General features: G+C 38.5%; 1 protein-coding gene across 2 annotated transcripts in view; it reads left to right on the forward strand.

Annotated features, from left to right (window-relative positions):
- Positions 1-499: 499 nt before the first annotated feature.
- The window catches only part of gfra1b (gdnf family receptor alpha 1b), a 53,845-nt gene continuing 36,826 nt past the window's right edge, over positions 500-17,518 (forward strand). The window contains exons 1-3 of one of the 2 annotated variants that reach the window (XM_036141817.1): positions 500-1,151; positions 1,390-1,698; positions 6,855-6,938. In XM_036141817.1, the coding sequence (XP_035997710.1) occupies positions 1,115-1,151; positions 1,390-1,698; positions 6,855-6,938 (430 nt within the window). In that variant the 5' untranslated portion in view covers positions 500-1,114. The remainder of the gene's footprint in view (positions 1,152-1,389; positions 1,699-6,854; positions 6,939-17,518) is intronic. The other variant, XM_012881232.3, reaches the window with a different exon arrangement.

Genomic DNA, 17,518 nt, shown 5'->3' on the forward strand with positions numbered 1-17,518 from the left:
GTATGAGGGATTGCAGCAAAGCCATGTACAATGCAGATTACTCTTCCTGTGGCTCTACGCTTCCCCAGGAGTGAATGCTGCTTGTCGGGACTTTGATGCAATCAACTGGTTTCCTTATATAGGACATTTTGACCAATCTGTATAATCTGACACAATCTGTATAATATGATTGAACTTGACTTTGTAAAGTGCCTTGAGATGACATGTTTCATGATTTGGCGCTATATAAATAAAATTGAATTGAATTGAATTGTTATAGCTATATGCCTTGAACTTTAAAATAAACTGAAATAAATGCTTGAAACACTGTCCCGCTGTGTAACGAATCAATAAACCAACGTTTCTACGATATTCCGAGATATTAAGTTGCAGCTGCATGACTTTGGAAGAGAGAATCCCGATTCTCTTGCAAGTCCAGGTCCGGATATCAAAGGATCTATGACGGTCATTTAGTGGAAAGACGCATGACGTCACACATCCCATGCGTTGCACATCTCGATCCCTTCAGTTTTCCCTCAGAGTGGAGGTTGGTCCGGATCAAACAGCGTAATTACTCTGTGGTTTCACCTGCTCTGCATGGAGGGATTATTTGTTTTTATTTATTTGTTTTTTTTTTTCAAATGTTGGGATACAATTTATATTGATGGACAAAACTAACTTTCTCCACACCTTGGTTAAGTTCTACTGATTGTTCAGTTTGCGGGCGGCCACTGACTGTTTTTTCTTTTTTTTTTTCTTTTTTTTTTTTGCGCTGTGGTGTTTTATTAAGTTTGGCCCCCCTCATGCGCAACTCTAACAGCGCGCATCGGCTGCTCAGACTCAGAGCGGTCGGAACAACAGCGGGGCGAAGTGGGAACAGTCAGTCAGCGCTGATTCACGACTTAGGCTACTTGTTCTGAGGGTCTTTCAGGAAGAGAACGGCGGATTCTCAAGGCGGTGGTTTTATTCGAGCATTTGGATTGCCACTGTTGGATCTAAAGAATGTGTCGCTACCTCGGCTCACCTGATCGGCAGCCAGAAGGAAAGTGGATCAGTCCGACGAGTTCTTCTGGGAGTTTATTTTAATTCCAGCAACAGTTGACTAAATCTTCAAAAAAGACATCCAAGAAGCGCAATGATTTTAACTTTGGTATTTATTTTGTCCATTTTGGGTAAGTGGCATTCTCGTTTTTATCAGTGTATTTCCATATACCAAGCGCACTTTGATTTAACTGATTTTCTTTTTCAATGCGATGCCAATTTCCAGTTTTGGCCAATAAAGTTTTGTTGCGCTCACTGCATGTATTGCGCTATGGTGTTGTCTATTCCTTTGCTCCTGTTGGCGTGCGTAAAACCGCCTAACCGTCTCCAATTACTCTCAAACCTGACTTGAGTTTTTGTGGCTCTCAGATTCGTTGTTCACCTTGAAAGGTGACGGCGGCTCAGCCTCCCGTGCTGCCCGTCTGGACTGCGTGAAGGCCAGCGAGCAATGTCTGAAGGAGTACTCCTGCAGCACCAAGTACCGGATGATGAGGCAGTGCGTGGCGGGGAGGGAGAGCAACTTCAGCGCGGTCACCGGTCCCGAGGCGCAGGGCGAGTGCCGCAGCGCCATAGAAGCCATGAAGCAGAGCTCCCTGTACAACTGCAGGTGCAGGAGAGGCATGAAGAAGGAGAAGAACTGCCTCAGGATCTTTTGGAGCATATTTCAGAGTTTGCAAGGTGAGCTTGAATGAGGCAGAGTGGAATGCAAACACATACATATAAATATGTATACAGGAAGGTTGAACATTGCATTACATGCGTCATAATTGCCTCAATATATGTAACAAATACAATAACTGTTTAGTTAATTTCAAAATTAGTTTCAATAATCATCTTTATTTGCCATTGCAATATACATTCCAATGAAATGTGTCCCTCTGCGTTTAACTCAACCCTTAGGGAGTAGCAGGCTGCCTCTCTGTGGTGCCAAGGGAGCAATCTGATGCAAAACGTCTTGCTCGGGAACCCAGAGTGGCAGTCAGTGGGATTTGAACCCAGAACGTTGCAGCCTCTCCAGGAAAGAGCACCCTGCTCTCTAACCAATAGGGCACCACCCTCCAACACTTAGGAATGAGTATCTAGGAAATCTCTGTTCAATGTAGGCGGTTTAAATTGAGGTTTAACTTAGACGCTGCACTAGAGGTGATTAAATTGTGTCCAAGTGCTTCAGAAATAAAGTTAAAGTAGCAGAGAAGCCTTTATCGTGAAGTCGACAGAAGCACATGGTCACAGATTTTGGCTATGGTAAATGGATATTTATATATTCAACATGAAATTCTGCAACATTACTATTGGACACCAAGCAGGCTTTTAAATTTTTTATTAATAAACAGCAAATGTTCTATTTTTTATGTGGAAAAGCTCCCTGGTCAATCAATTCTGGCAGAAGGTTTAAAAATGCTTAGTGCCCTGGGCAGGAACAACTCTGCTGCTGTCTCCATGTTTATGCCTTTTGGCGGATAAAACACAAACACCAAACTTTGACATAAAGGGCATATTCATGTGCGATGGTTGGGACAACATCCGCTGCCAACATCACGCTGAGCCACTGGACATGACCCACACTCTCTGCGCGAGTGGAAACTGTCAATGACTTGAGACTGCATCATGTAAGGTTATATTTACCATGACGAGGCGGGAAGGCCAGTTAGTCTCACAATGTAGCGATAAATCCATGAGTCAACCTATGCCGAAATGTGGCCGGTGTCATTATCATTACCTTTTTCAAGGGATGATTGTAGCGTCTCATGTTACCGTCTGAACTCAGCCACTGTCTCTTTTGTATGCTGGTCATGCCGCTTCCCTTTTTAGCTTTTGTTTGTCCTTTAAAATGAAAAAAAAAGAACAAAATCCTCCTTTAGTTAAGCTCCAAATGGAAAACTGTAAAAAAACTTTTTTTTTTTTAATTTCTCAAAAAGTTGTTTAACAGGCGATCCAATTGCACTAAAATATTGGTTTTGACAGTATATAAAACACTATGGTTTATAACACAGCCATGACAGTGAATGTGTGGAGCTGGTCACATCCTTTTTTAGTCAAGTTCTCCTTCCTTATCCTTCACTAGTGAAGGTTCAGCTGTGAAGGGTGTTATGGAATATGAGAAAACATGTGAAATTTCTCTTCGCCTGTGATTTTATGGTATTATTATAAAATGAAAAGAAGATCTTTCCAAATTAAACGGTTGCTTGTTCAAGTTGTGTTTAAATCTTCTTATTTCAAAACACAAATAAATGAACAATAAATGAACAATTCTCTTGAGGGTTTATGCATAAGAAATTCAGCTTTTCCACATTTGATTTTAAATCCAGCTTGTTGTATGTTGTGGGAAATTAATCATAACTGATTCCCCAGTTACTTATTGAATAAAAGGAAGCAGTGATTTCATCAAGTTCCAACACTTTATTGAGAACCAGAGCAGAGACAAAGTAATCACACCCCTAGCTAGGCCGCAGCCTCCCCCCCCCCCCCCTTGTCTGCTCCCAGACTAGACCATATGACAAATGTCCCATAATGCATTATTTCAGTTGAGAGACAAGAAAAACCTAAAACAAGCAAGTCAATGAGTGCTTCATACTGTAAATACAAATGAACATTTAATAGGTAAGAACTGAATAAGAGTGACTGATGTCTCTTATTATGTCACAAAGTGGATATGGTTATTTCTAAGGATGAAATCAGTCTTCAGTTTTCCTAAATGTTAGATATAGTTTGGTTAAGAAACCTTAGCAGGCTTCAGGTCTGTGTTGGACTTTGAGCTAAAACATTTGGCCGTATGAAATACATGAATTAAAGCAATTCTGGTTGTGTTTGCCTTTAACGTCTAAACCATAATCCCATAAAGCTACATATTCATTAAATGCAGACATTCTGATGCTGCACCTTCTCAGGTTCTATTTTATGTCACCAAAGAAGCCTTAATACCATGTCAGATCTAGCAGTGTGTTACTAAAAGAAAGCAAAGGCACGGCAAATCTCTACCCGGACCTCCCCAGAGATGTTAAAATTATTAAATACTAAAGTTCACTAAACAAACACAGACAATGTAATAAGCAATGAATAATCAGCGTGTATTATAGTGTCAAAGAATAGACTACATCTTTTAATGACTGTTGAAATTATGTCATGCCGACACATACATAAACACACAATAATCCTAATAGGAGACATATTTATTTTACACCAATCACTCGACCAGAGATCATAATCTGTGTTCTTTCTATGATTTCTTTTCCCTTCATTATGAATGCCTAAGAACTAAAGAGTGTCAATATTTTCTGTCAGTATGCATAAATCAGCACCACAGTTCAAGGAGCAGTAGGGAGTTTTGAGAAAACCGTGGACTTTGTTTGAACATTTGAACAAGCACACCTTAGAGGTCCCTCCTCCTTGCTCTCTTCTCCACTGCAGCTCTCCCTCCACAGCTGCTCCCCCACAGCGGAGCCTAGCCGTGCTGCTCCAGTGTTTACCTGTCTTTGTTTTCTGAGCAGGTGCCTCTCCAGCAAAGGTCCGTTTTGTTACAGCTTTTTGTTTCTCCACCATTTCTATGCCCAGCTGGAGCCTACTGGCAATCTTGAGCTTAAATTACAGCAACGCTCTGCAGGGAGCAGGTGTGAGCAGCGCATACATACGAGTGATTTACTGCTAACAGCCAATCAGAGCCAGACATTCTCCCTGGCTCTGATTGGTTGTTTCTGACCGGGAACATTTTAATTCTGCAGATGGCAGTAGGACCACTGGAAGGAGCCAGAGGAGCTTTATTTTTCACAGATTATCTGTCTCATATTTTACTGTCAGGACATTGTGACAGTTTTAACAAATATGTAAAAAAATACATTCATACATAAGTTGCCTACTGCAGCTTTAAGAGTATGCTGTTTTGTCATATGCATTCTGCCATTTTCTGTTTAAATGAAAATTGCCACCTATGTCAAGAAACTTACAACACTATTTTTCTATATTTTGTATTATAGTCTTGTGGGTGAAAAAAGACGCAGGTGAAAAAAAAAACAGAAATCAGTATCAGCCAGAGGAATCTAATCGGTCCATCTCTTGACACAACATATCCTCACCCCCAGTATTAACAGCTAGAGCTAACCCTGCCCAACCTAACCCTTCCTCTAGATGTTATTAGTTTGAACCAACATAACTTTTTTATCTATGAAATTGCTATATACATAGGGGGAAAGAAGAATTGAACACTTCAACCTTTTTCACAGAAGACGATGATAACAGCAGCAACAACAAAAAGTACAAATGAGTCCAAAATAATTGCTGGATAATAAAATGGAATGACAGGGAATAAATATTGAACAACTAATTACAATTATTTTTTTTAATATTTAGAAAAAAGTGGAACAGTTGGTTATAGCATAGTTAGATAGATAGATAGATAGATAGATAGATAGACAGACAGACAGACAGACAGACAGACAGACAGACAGACAGACAGACAGACAGACAGACAGACAGACAGACAGATAGATAGATAGATAGATAGATAGATAGATAGATAGATAGATAGATAGATAGATAGATAGACAGACAGACAGACAGACAGACAGACAGACAGACAGACAGACAGACAGACAGACAGACAGACAGGCACATTTCTCCATTTATTTTCCATTAAACCTCTGGAGAAAACTTTTAAGCTGTGAGTGTGGATAGCATAGCAGCTTTTTCAGTTTTGTTAATTACATATTGTTCATATAATAAATCTATTAGCAGGGACTGTGGCTCTGCTAAAGTAGCTCTTTTGATTCCAGGATCCCCTTGTCACATATCAATGTGCCCCTGGGCAAGGCAACTAACCCCAAGTTACGTATCTCTGTATGAAAGTGTGCATTTGTGAGTGCAATTGGGTGAGTGTGGCTCTAGTGCAAAGCGTGTTGAGTGGTCAATATGTCTATAAAAACGCTGCCGAAGTTCAGTCCATTTGTCTGAAAATACCTGTTAATGTTTCTGAAGCTGTCTGTGAGTGTTCCTTGCCTCCTGGAGAAATCTCTTGATTATGCTTTTGAAGCCTCTCCCGAAAATCTAGCGAAGAGCATCTTTTCATGGCTGGTTTATGGTGAAATGATGATATTTCCACTTCCAGATTATGGCCTCAACAGTGCACACTCAGAAGTCTATAAATACATCTGTAACCAACGTCATCAGTCTGTTTTGCTGTGAAGGCTGTGATGCTCAAGAGAGTTATTTTCCTTTAAACATTTTGAAATGCTTCCTATCAAATATATTGTTAATAGAAAATAATTTTCTAGGACATCAGTCAGCACTAAATATTCAATGTTAATTTGGACCGATAGGAAACATAATTGCTTTCCGGATACTGGCAGAGTTCTGCTATTTTCTTGGCTTTTTGTAGCCTGTTTTTTCCATGTTCTCAAAATGTATTCTCTTTGTTATTCCCCTTTAATACACATAATTAAATGTATGGGTTCATAGATATTGATTTCACTGTATGTGAAGGATGTTTGGATAGTAACCAACATCTGGAGCAAATTTCATGTCAGCAACCCCATCTAAGTAATGCTGAGAAAAAGGTTGAGCGGCTCAATAGTTATCTTTCCCCCCTCTATATTAAGCAAGACACTTCTTCATTGATATACATCTAATAAAAGAAACTCAAATGTATATTTTTTTTTACATACAAAATTATGGTAAACTTGTTAAAACCATGGGGAGTGAAGTTTACTCTTCAGAATTGCGGACGTCTAATGACATAACTTAAACGAGGTGGAAACAAACATGCGTAGACTTACACACACACACACACACACACACACACGTAATTTTAACCACTCAAGTTGACAATCTGTTTTGTTCCGCAGGTAATGATTTACTGGAATACTCTCCATATGAACCAGTCAATAGCCGGCTCTCAGACATCTTTCGCTTGGCTCCCATCATAGCTGGTAAGAGGCTGAAGTTTTTTTTTCTTTTTCACTTCTTAAAGGTCTCAGTTTGTGCAGTGTTAAGTCACTGTTTGTATCCCTGGTATTTCAAAGTAGCACTCAGTATAAGACACCACATCACTGCAACAAATCCGTCACTATATTTGACAACCACTCTTTTTCTATCGCTGTCTGGTTTTCAGGCTGTAGCTTTCAATGCCCATTATCCATCACAAAAGCTTTTATCTGCCACTGTGACCCATGGTACACAAAGCAGAATAATTTAGTATATTTCATTTCTAGCCCTGAAAGCGATGATCAGAGGTCTGCGTGTTTTTCTACTGTCATGGCGCTAATGCTGAACATCGCATTTGTCTGCTAGTTGTGAAATAATCATCCTTTTAGAGTGGAGTCTGATGTGTATGTGTTCCAGGAACCTGTTAGTGCGCAATGTCTGGATTCAAAATGTAGTTTGCTTTTGTAAAATTTAAATGTCATACATGTTCCCAGCCGTCTAAGGTGGACCTGAGCGCAGACACTTAGGCAAGCCCATATTTAGTTTCACAGAGGAGCAATTAGCCATCTGTCTGCATTCAGTGGCAATGATAGAGGAAGGGTTTTGTGACATGTGCAGAACCCTTTGGCACTCCACAGCGTCGGGCTTTCTGGCTGGAGGAATGCATCTGCTGAACTGGCCAGCCATCGTTTCAGTTGAAAAAAAATTGGCTTTTTTTGCTTCTTGTACTCTGCCTCCTGCTGTTTCTGGCTCTCACTGTGACTGAATCAACTTACCGTATTACAGTCACTCTGCTCAGCATACAATGACAAAGTGCCTAACTATGTTTCAGCCACAGAGTGAACAACACGTTGCTGAGATTCACATTACTCTCCTGCAAAAAATGCAAAAATTATGTGGAGCTACGGTATTCTTAACCCTTTGAAATGTTTTTACTTTCACATTACAGCCCTGATTTTCATTGTATTTTATCTGGATTTTGTGTGACAAAAAAGACAAACAAATACAAAATTGTGAAGTGAAAGGAATAGAAAACATGGGAAATCTGCAATTACAGATGTAAGTCTTCTTTTTCTTTGCAAAAAAGCTTAAGTTCTTTCAGATTGGATTGAGAGCGTTTATTAGTATCGATTTTCGAGATTTTTCCAGAAATGTTTTAGACAGACATCCTTCCCCCCAGCAACATCCTCCAGATCATTCTGGGGGGTCCCAAGGTGATTCCAGTCCACCTGCAAGTTATGGATCTTTCACACGGTGTCCTACCAGTGGGACGTGCCTGGAAAGCTTCCAAAGGGAGGGTCTGATCTGATGCCCATGACACCTCAATTGACTCCTTTCTAATGCAGAGAAGCGGTAACTCTACTTTGAGCTCCCCCCCATGCTCCCCCTATTTCTAAAGCTAAGCTTGGCCACTTTCCACAGGAAGCTCATTTTGCCAGCTTGTAACCGGGATCCTTCAGGCATGATCCATACAGTATGACCATAGTTGGAATTTAGACAGACCAGTAAATAAAGAGCCTTGCTTTTCAGCTCTGCTTTCTTTTCACAACAACAGACTGAAGTAATGCCAGCATTTATGTAGACCACGCCCCAATCCGTCTGTCCTTCCCCCATTCATCCTACTATTACACAAAGACACAACTATACTTAAAACTCCTCTGCTTGAGGCAGAGATTGATCCCCAACCTATAGGGGGCAGTCCACTTGTTTCCAGTCAGGGTTCATGGATTAGATGACTCACACTAACCAGCAAACCACTCCAGTGCATGCTGGAGGTCATTGCCTGAAGAACCCAATACAGCAATCCACAAAAACAAAGATGAGATCCTGAGGTTCCAAATTCAGATACCTTCTTCCAGACAAAAGGATGAAAGGTGACAAGGAGCAGCCCTGGCCAATGCACACTGGAAAAAGGCTCAACTTTGTGCCAAGAATACAGACACAGCTCTTGCTTTGTGCATACAAGGATTGGATAGTATGTAGATCAAATATGCACACTCCTATGAGTCCCTCAGTAATTCTGAGAGGGTAACAGTCTTGGCCACTGCTCCACAGCCACAACAAAATCCACACTGCTTATCCTAAATTGGTGCTTCAAAAAATAAGTTCGGAGCCTTCTCCTCAACACCCCAAAATAAGCTTCCCAGGGAGGCTAGGGAGTGTGATCCCTTCATAATTGGAAACTACTCTCTACCACCCTAGTCTGCTGCTCCAGCTGTGTCATTTCAATTGTCCGTCAGCATTCAAGAGGCGTGTCAACTGTAACAGCCCTAGAATGTCCAGTACCTTCAAAAACTCAGTGAGAATCTTATCCACACCTAATGTCCTGCCACCGGGGAGTTTTTTTTTTTTTTTTCACAATCTCAGTGACCTACCCCACAGAGATGGAGTCTCCAGGCTCTGCCTCATCCATGGAGGACACGGTGACCAGTTTAAAGAAGTGCTCCTTCCACTGCCCAACAGTGTCCTCAGTTCCTTTTTCTGAGTCATCAAATGGTTTTCTGGAGCCTCCTTGAGTTCAACTGAAAGTCTCTCCATAATCTCTCCAAATCCCTCCCATACCCAAGCCATTGCTCCCATCTGGCCACCCTGTATTTGTCAGGTGCTTTAGGAGTCCCCAAGGACAACCAAGCCCTAGGGGTTTTGAGGAAATACTGTTAATTCACCACAATCAATACCATATGTCAGCACAAGGTCCAAAGCATGAAGGCAAGAGTGTGTTGGTTATGCACATTTTGAGCAAAACCAATTGAATCTAGGATAAGGCTACATTAAGGTTATCACATTCAGTGTGAACATACCCCACTATAAGTAACCTTGTCAGTGTTTAACATTAAATAAGATAAGAAGTCTGAAAACTGATCTAAAAACTGAGAGTAAGGGCCTGGTGGACGATACAAAACAACAAACAGATGAGGTTTTATTGCTTTGCAGTTTGAATGAGGGAAACTAAGGGTTAAAGGGTAGTTTTTAATTGGCCTGGGGATGATTAATAAATCCCTCTTCCTCCTTGTCCTGTATTTCTGGGAATGTGGAAATTTAAATAATTAGAAGGAGTTGACTCATTTATACTAACATAGTACTCTTGCAGCCAGGTTTCTGTGAGACAAAATAAATGAATCTGGTTATCAGAAATCAATGCGTTAACTAACAGTCTTTGTTTGTTTTTGGTTCAAGTTGAGTACTATTTATTTTTATGAGATTTTTATATGGTTTACTCCTTTTAGATCCGTTTTTAATCTGTATAGTTTTGGCTGTGGCAAAGACATTCCAGATACCAGGCTGTGTGTAGAGGTGGGTCCAACAGTTTTTGTAGCTGGTACCACTCAAAATCACACCACAGCTCCAAGGTGACATTCCACAAAGCTAGATCATGCCGCCAGGAATTAGCATGCCAAAACTCAACCACTAGTTGCTCAGGAGCTAAAGCTCCAGACAACAAGGCCCTCTATATCATAGGGGTATGCAAACCCTCCACCATGTTAAGGTGGGTATTCAACACAGAGTAAATGAATATCCTTTGATCTAATCCAGTCTAAACTCTGGCTGTATCTTTGGAGTTGCTGTACTGTTGTGCAGCCGCCGACAGGTTTTTATCTTGCCTTATTTTGTTTTATGTTCCACTGATCTTCCCAGCAACTCTGTCCAGTTTAACCTGTCTCTGTGTATCCCCACAGCATGATGCTGCCACCGCCACGTGAACCATTTATATGGTGTGTTCAGGGTATTATGACGTTTATGTTTTCCAGCACACATAGTATTTTGCATCAGGGCATATAAGATTAAGTTTTGGTTTTATCTGACCAGACCAACTCCTTCCACATGTTTCTAGTGTTCCCTGCATGGCTTGTTATAAACTAGAATTTGGACTCTTTATTACTTTCTTACAGCAGTGGGCTTCTTCTTGGGCGGATTTGTGGAGTGCAAAATTAATTATTGTCCTATCAACAGATTCTCCCTGTCCCTCCAGAGACACTAAGGGCTCTTAGCTCCTTGGGTCAATGTCCCACTTGTGTAGCCTGTCAATTTAGGTGGGATCACCATGTCTTGGCTCTGACAAAGATGATTTTTATCTATAAGAACAACTTTCCTCCTACTATACTATTGTACTCTACTTTGTGATGGTCTTACATATCATAAATTAAATTAGGGTTCTCCTCATTAGTATAGTGGTGAGTATCCCTCATTGTGACATGGGAGTCTGGGGTTCGATTCCACAATGGGGAGAACATCTGGCATGGGGTGGCCTAGAGGTTAGAGAGCTGGAGAGGCCCTAAGGTTGCTGGTTTGAAAACTCAGTACCTCCAGCTCCACTCAGTGTTGGTAGCACACTGCTCCCTAGAGTCTGGGTTAAACAGAGACAAGATTTCTCCTTTCTGGGACTAGGGAAATTAGTATTTATTTTAAATTAGATTTATTTAAATGTTTTGTCGTAATATGGCAAAACATGGAAAATGCCAAACAGAAAGATACAATTCTGGTTAAAGCTGTTTAAGATTGACATATAAAATATGAGATATTAATGATCTATATTAACAAAATACTTTTACAACACAATTTTCATCACACCATTATATGCCTGCAATAGCTTAGATAAGGTAGCGGGCAGCCTAAAATTGCAATTATTCCACTGAAGATATGAGAAATGCCGAAATCGTGGATCAAGAGATGGTTTGAAAACCTGATACATCCTTAATGTGCTATTCCATCAAAGTCAGCGGCTAACAATATGGAAATCTGGCAGGGTAACTTATCAGTATTATGTGTTCTTATCATAAAAAATACCCATTATTACCTCGATCATGTGAACATTATGAGCTGTGATGTGGTTATGTAGCTGAAGAAGAGTAGCAATTTTAACTTCAAGCTGCGTAAACAGCCACAGTGGCTTTAGAGAAAAAAACATAATTTATCTAATGGGTTAGATATCACAAATCCATTAACCGTAAGTGACCTCATTCCTGTCTGAAACTAAGCCAAGTGTAAAATAATGCACATATGACACAAGATAGAATTGCATTATTGACTTGATGATTATCATGATGTATCCTTCAGCTAAACAAAGGCTAGGTGTTTCAACCATTACTCCTTCCTCTGTCTCTCCAAAACCAGTTAAAGGAAAGTACGGCATTCTGCACTGAACGGAACAATTAGGTACGAGCAATTAAGCATTACTTTTGCATTATTCCTGTGGTTTTCACAAAATAATGAGAAGCAACATCACAATTAAAAGACAGAATCTATAGATGTAATTACATTTCCTTTTTCTTTACCATATAATTTTGATCTATTAGATTCAAACCAATAATTTTTTTAAGTCATGGTTGTGGTTTTCCAGACCGTAATATTTCCAAACTCCTGAATTAATCTTTTTAAAAAGTGAGAGGAAGGTACAGAATCCTACTTTTATCTAGATAAGAGGTAGGCACAGCAACAGGCAGGGGAGGGGCAGTGCTCCTTTAATCTGTCCCATGTACCCTGAAATATTTGTGCTCATTTTCATATCATTAAAAGGATACAGAATTTATGAAGAAAATTAAAGCAGTTTTGAAACAATAATAGAAAATCTTGGTAAGCCTTGATACTGGTAAATAACTTAATCCTATAGGTTTGCATACTTCTGCTACGTAACAGTATTGCTGTAAACACAGAAAACAAAGGTGATCGTCTAGAACTGGACGTCTGAACAAGTAAACTTTTTTTTTTTGCTGTTAATGGTGTCCCATAATCATCGCATTAATAATTCAGACCAAAAGGCTTGAAATCCAAACCACTAACTGCAAGCATGGTTTCCAGGAACACGTGAAATTAAATGCTGCGTCTTTTAAAAATCAATAAACATGATCAATCTGTAAAGCTGCCTTTCGGTCATGTAACCTAATACATAGACTGAGGGAAGGATGTGATTGAAGGTCTTCAAAAAGATGTCACATGCATTACTGAAACTCACGTCGCTTTAAAAAAGTTAGTGGGTGGAGGTTTTAGATGTATGTTTAAGATCCTCAAAGTAATTTTATATTCAGACAAAGATAACCTGAGTAAATATAAAAATGTTTTAAATAATGATTTCATTAATTAAGTGAAAGAAGCTATCCAAACCAATCTGTTCCTATGTAAAGAAAATAATTAGCTTCTTGTTAAGTCATTAAAAAATAACAGTTTTTAGCCACATTTTCCTGTCCAACATCACTTGCCACCCCTGGACCTGATAACGAGTTGATGATGAAATCACCTACAGTAAATAGAACCTGTCTGACAACATAAAATTGGTTAAAATATCTTAAAAAGCAATACATCAAAATTGTTTGATGATCTTAAAGATTTAACTGTGACATTTTAAAATCAGATTTCAATGGGAAATCTCAGAGGCATTGACGCGACTAGGGACTGTGGTACTTACCCTCTTGTTCCAGTTCATCCTCATATCTCATCAGTAGTCTTGCTGTGAATAAAGTTACTGAGCAATAAATAAAGTTGGCTAGATTATCTTCTGAGCAAGCGTCTCAAGAATAATCTGGTTGCTCTAGTTCCCTGAGGCAACATATTTGTCTCCTAAGGCATTTGTCTCTAGCCACTGGTTCAGTGTGCATGTGAACTGTGGACATGGAAATAAGTAGTAACAATAAATCTTCCAACCCAAAGACCGTACAATTTAAAATGTGTTGATCCCTTTAGCATGCTGTGGGTATTTTTTTTGTATACAGTATATGCTGTTTACATGTTTTCGCTCTTCTTTCCTTTTGAGCACAGAAATACTCAATTTACTTCACCTGCATTGATTTTTGAGGATATAAGGTTCTAAATTAGCTTTTACAATACTGGATGACTTCAAAAAATCTACCATGGAATAAATTACTCAAAATTGTATAATGTATAGATGATTAAAGTTAAAACAATCAATAGAAACTATATTAGAATGATATTCAAAACTATTCTAAGGTACGTTTCTTACTTTCACATATCTGTCTAAACCAGTGGTGGCCAAAGTGGGGCCCGGAGGCCATTTATGGCCCCAGGATTGATTTTGTGTGGCCCTCAGCTGCAATTCAACATTTATTTGCCGCAACAGCACATGTGAGTAATGCAGATGGTGGCTTTTTATTCTTAATTCTTAATTAAAGCAAAATTCTTACATAGAATTTATCGTTTTCTTACAATGGAAAATATTAGGTACAACACAAAGTATCTTTAATTTCATAGTATGAATAGGACCACATTTTTTCAATGACTTTTTCTCAAATGCAGACTGTCGTGCACCAAAATTGGCTTTTAATTCATTTTTTAAAATTGGCTATTTACAGCAACTGTTTTCAAAAAAGACTGACTCAAGTCCTGTTCCTATTGCGGAGAATAGACAAAAAAAATTAATTTGGGTCCAAAAGAATTAGCAAAATGCACGATCATCTTTTAATATGACAAAATATACAAAACCCTTTTAAATTTTCAATCTGCAATGATTTACGCATCCCTTTCAAACATAAAATCTCACTAATTAGTTTAATTTAAATAGTGCATGATCATAATTTGTGAGGGCTGGTTAAAGTAAAAACCATAATGTATATATTTTTGGGTAATTTTAGTTTTGAAATGACAATTTTGGCCCATGTAATGAAAAGTTTGGACACCCTTGGCCTAAGCTCTATATGTGGTCAATTAAAAAATGTTGAGCTCCATTACCTGGTCTAATGAGATTTTCAATTGATCTATACAATAAAAGAGCCTTAAGATAGGGGTGGGCAACGAAACAAGGATACAATATTACAAATTTGCCTCTGTGAAACCTAAATTAAAACAGGGCATATATCCCAAATTACATTTCTAAGCAGATTTTATGAAATGTTGTCTACTTTTGTCATGTAAACAAACACAAAGCATCCCACATCTACAACTGAAACAGGTGCATAGGAGAAGAATGGCCCAAAACATGAAACTCCTATTTAATTTGCAAAATCTTTTTACACAACAGTTCAATTACAGGTAAAGTTAAATAAGTGCAAGCGTCAAATAAATACAAATTTCTGTCTTGTTTATGTCAGATTGAAAATGTATACTAAAACAAGTATTTTAACTTAAGAGGTAGGCAAGCACAACACATAGGTGCATTTTTTTCTACCTAAAAGGTATTCTAGGAAGCTAAAGGGAAAGAAAAACAAAACTAATGCATCCCAGCGAGAGCATAAAACAACTATAGACAGTATTTCCATTAGAAATCAACCCCATCTTTCTAGTTTTGCAGATCATGAACAGTTTATATTCCTTCATTATCCAATACCATCATATCACCAACTCCTACTTGGAAAGCATTTATCAATTTATTGGATATAGATATCCATTGTCCATAGGGAGGAAAACAGATTATGTAATAAAAGGTGTATTGTGTTTGTAAGCCTGTAGGAATAAAAGGTCTACATGGTGACAAACAGATGTTTTCATTTAGCATTTTGCAAATAATTTTCCTGATGCCTACCTTTTTTCTCATTTAAATACCAGGGAAAGTGTTAAGAGCCACAGAGGTAGCATACAAATGGCGTGTATGCTATGATATTATCACTGCAGCCCAAATTACAAATTATGATTTCAGACATGAAATAAACAGATCGCTCGGCTCGTGTGAAGCCAATGTCATTACCTGCCCAAATATACCAGCGAATTGGGCTCCAATATTGCTTTGTAAATCCAAAAACATATTAGAACTTCTCCAAGAGCTCACCAGTAGGCACCATGAGCTGAAACACATAATTAGGTACCCCGGTTAATTTATGCAAAGGAAATATTTGATATAAATCGTGCCAACATCGTCGTTGACCAAATACAACTTTCAACCTCAGCTAAATTTGCACGCACACACGCTTCTACGTGCACGCCCCCATTTGCATCCTGGCTCACTGACTTCCACTCTGACATATATAAATGCTGCTGGAAGATGAAGGCTCGGTTAAATGGCTTGAAAAACAGAAATTTCTCACCAAGATGAATGTACCTGATGGCTGAGCCATGACAGGCTGAGTGCAGGGAGCCAAGTGGGTATGCACATGTTGGAAATGTAGTCACTGGCTAATCATGGCTTTGAAATACAAAAATAAAGTACTGTTGGCTGTAAGGGTAATATTTTCAGACACTTTCTGTGGGATATGTTTCAACCAGCTCCTCGTATTTATTTTATCTCCTTTGACAAATTGCCCAGGCTCAGTCAGGTTGAAGTCTTGTCACAGATTTACAATGAACTTTGGACCATTCAAACCCATTAGTTCTTTTATTTAAACCCATTCCATTGTGGTTCTGGAGTTCCTGTCCTTTAGGGAAATAAAACTCTACCCCAGTCTTCTGCCCCATTACTGGGGCAGAAGACTGGTGTTCAGGCAGTCTGTCACTGCCTTAACAGGAGTTGCAGGCAGTGACAGACTTGAGCAGAATGATGAAAGCTGAAGAACTTATTTCACTATTTCATTTCTCCTACCAGCTTCCACCAAGATTTTATAGTAAAATATATTTATCTATGGGGCACAAAACCTGTAGCTAATTAGGATGAACCTGACCCATAGAAGTTCCCAATTCTCTTCCTGATGTCATGGCTCATTCTTATTGGTTTTACAATGAATCCATGTGTTGATGATTCATGAATTGATGTGTTGTAACTTAAGAAGAAAATCAGAAATCAGAAACATATGAAGTCATGATATCATCTGGGTTCAAAGGTTCTGTTATCTTACATACATTTCTGAATTTGACAAAAGTAATAAAAAGTAACTAAGAATATTATTTCAAATTACTCTGGCATTTGGCAAAAAAAAAATTATGTAATACTATGTGACATAACAGAGAAAATTACATAAACAAAGTGAAAAAGTATTGTTGTATAGTATGTAAAACTATAGTTTCAGCTGTGTATGCTCTAAATAGTGAACAAGAATTGCTTCAATTAGTAACAATTAATTGAATGAAGTTAATCCAACTTATTTTACTTAGTTTAGAAGTTGTCAAGTTAAACTGTGAATCAATTAAGTTGAATAAACTTAATTCAATTACTTGAAGCAATTCATTTAAGATGTTTCAACATTCTCCTTTTAGAGTGTACCACAAAACGTAAACAGCTGAACATCCTTTTAACATTTTCACAGTACAGCCCAGAAATGGCTGAACCATTCTTATGATGCATATTTATGTCATTGCAGGAATTTTTGTTAGTGATATTGCAAACAAATTTTTGATTTCAGCGATTCAGAATTCTAGATTTTTCATTTAAAATCATCTGCATTAGTATGTAAATGTAAATAGTATCTCTATTGTTTTAAAATAACAATTGTATTACTTTTTGGTCAAATGTCAGCAAGTTGTAGCTTTTTTTTTTTCTTTCTGCAAATAAAATTTGAGAATTTAAAGATAAAATTGCCTGAAATAATGGAAACTAGATTAATCTACAATGCATTAGATTTAGGATGTCTTAATGGTGAATCAGGAAACACAAGAATATCTAAATTCCTGAAAAAAGTAAATTTGGGGAGTTGCATCTCTCAGTGAGAAAGTTTGGCTTGCTCACCCATACGCTGCAGTCACGGTGCGCCATATGTCCACTCAGGCTTACAGT

The sequence above is a fragment of the Fundulus heteroclitus genome, chromosome 10 (assembly GCF_011125445.2).
Source record: "Fundulus heteroclitus isolate FHET01 chromosome 10, MU-UCD_Fhet_4.1, whole genome shotgun sequence".
Taxonomy (NCBI): Eukaryota; Metazoa; Chordata; class Actinopteri; order Cyprinodontiformes; family Fundulidae; genus Fundulus; species Fundulus heteroclitus.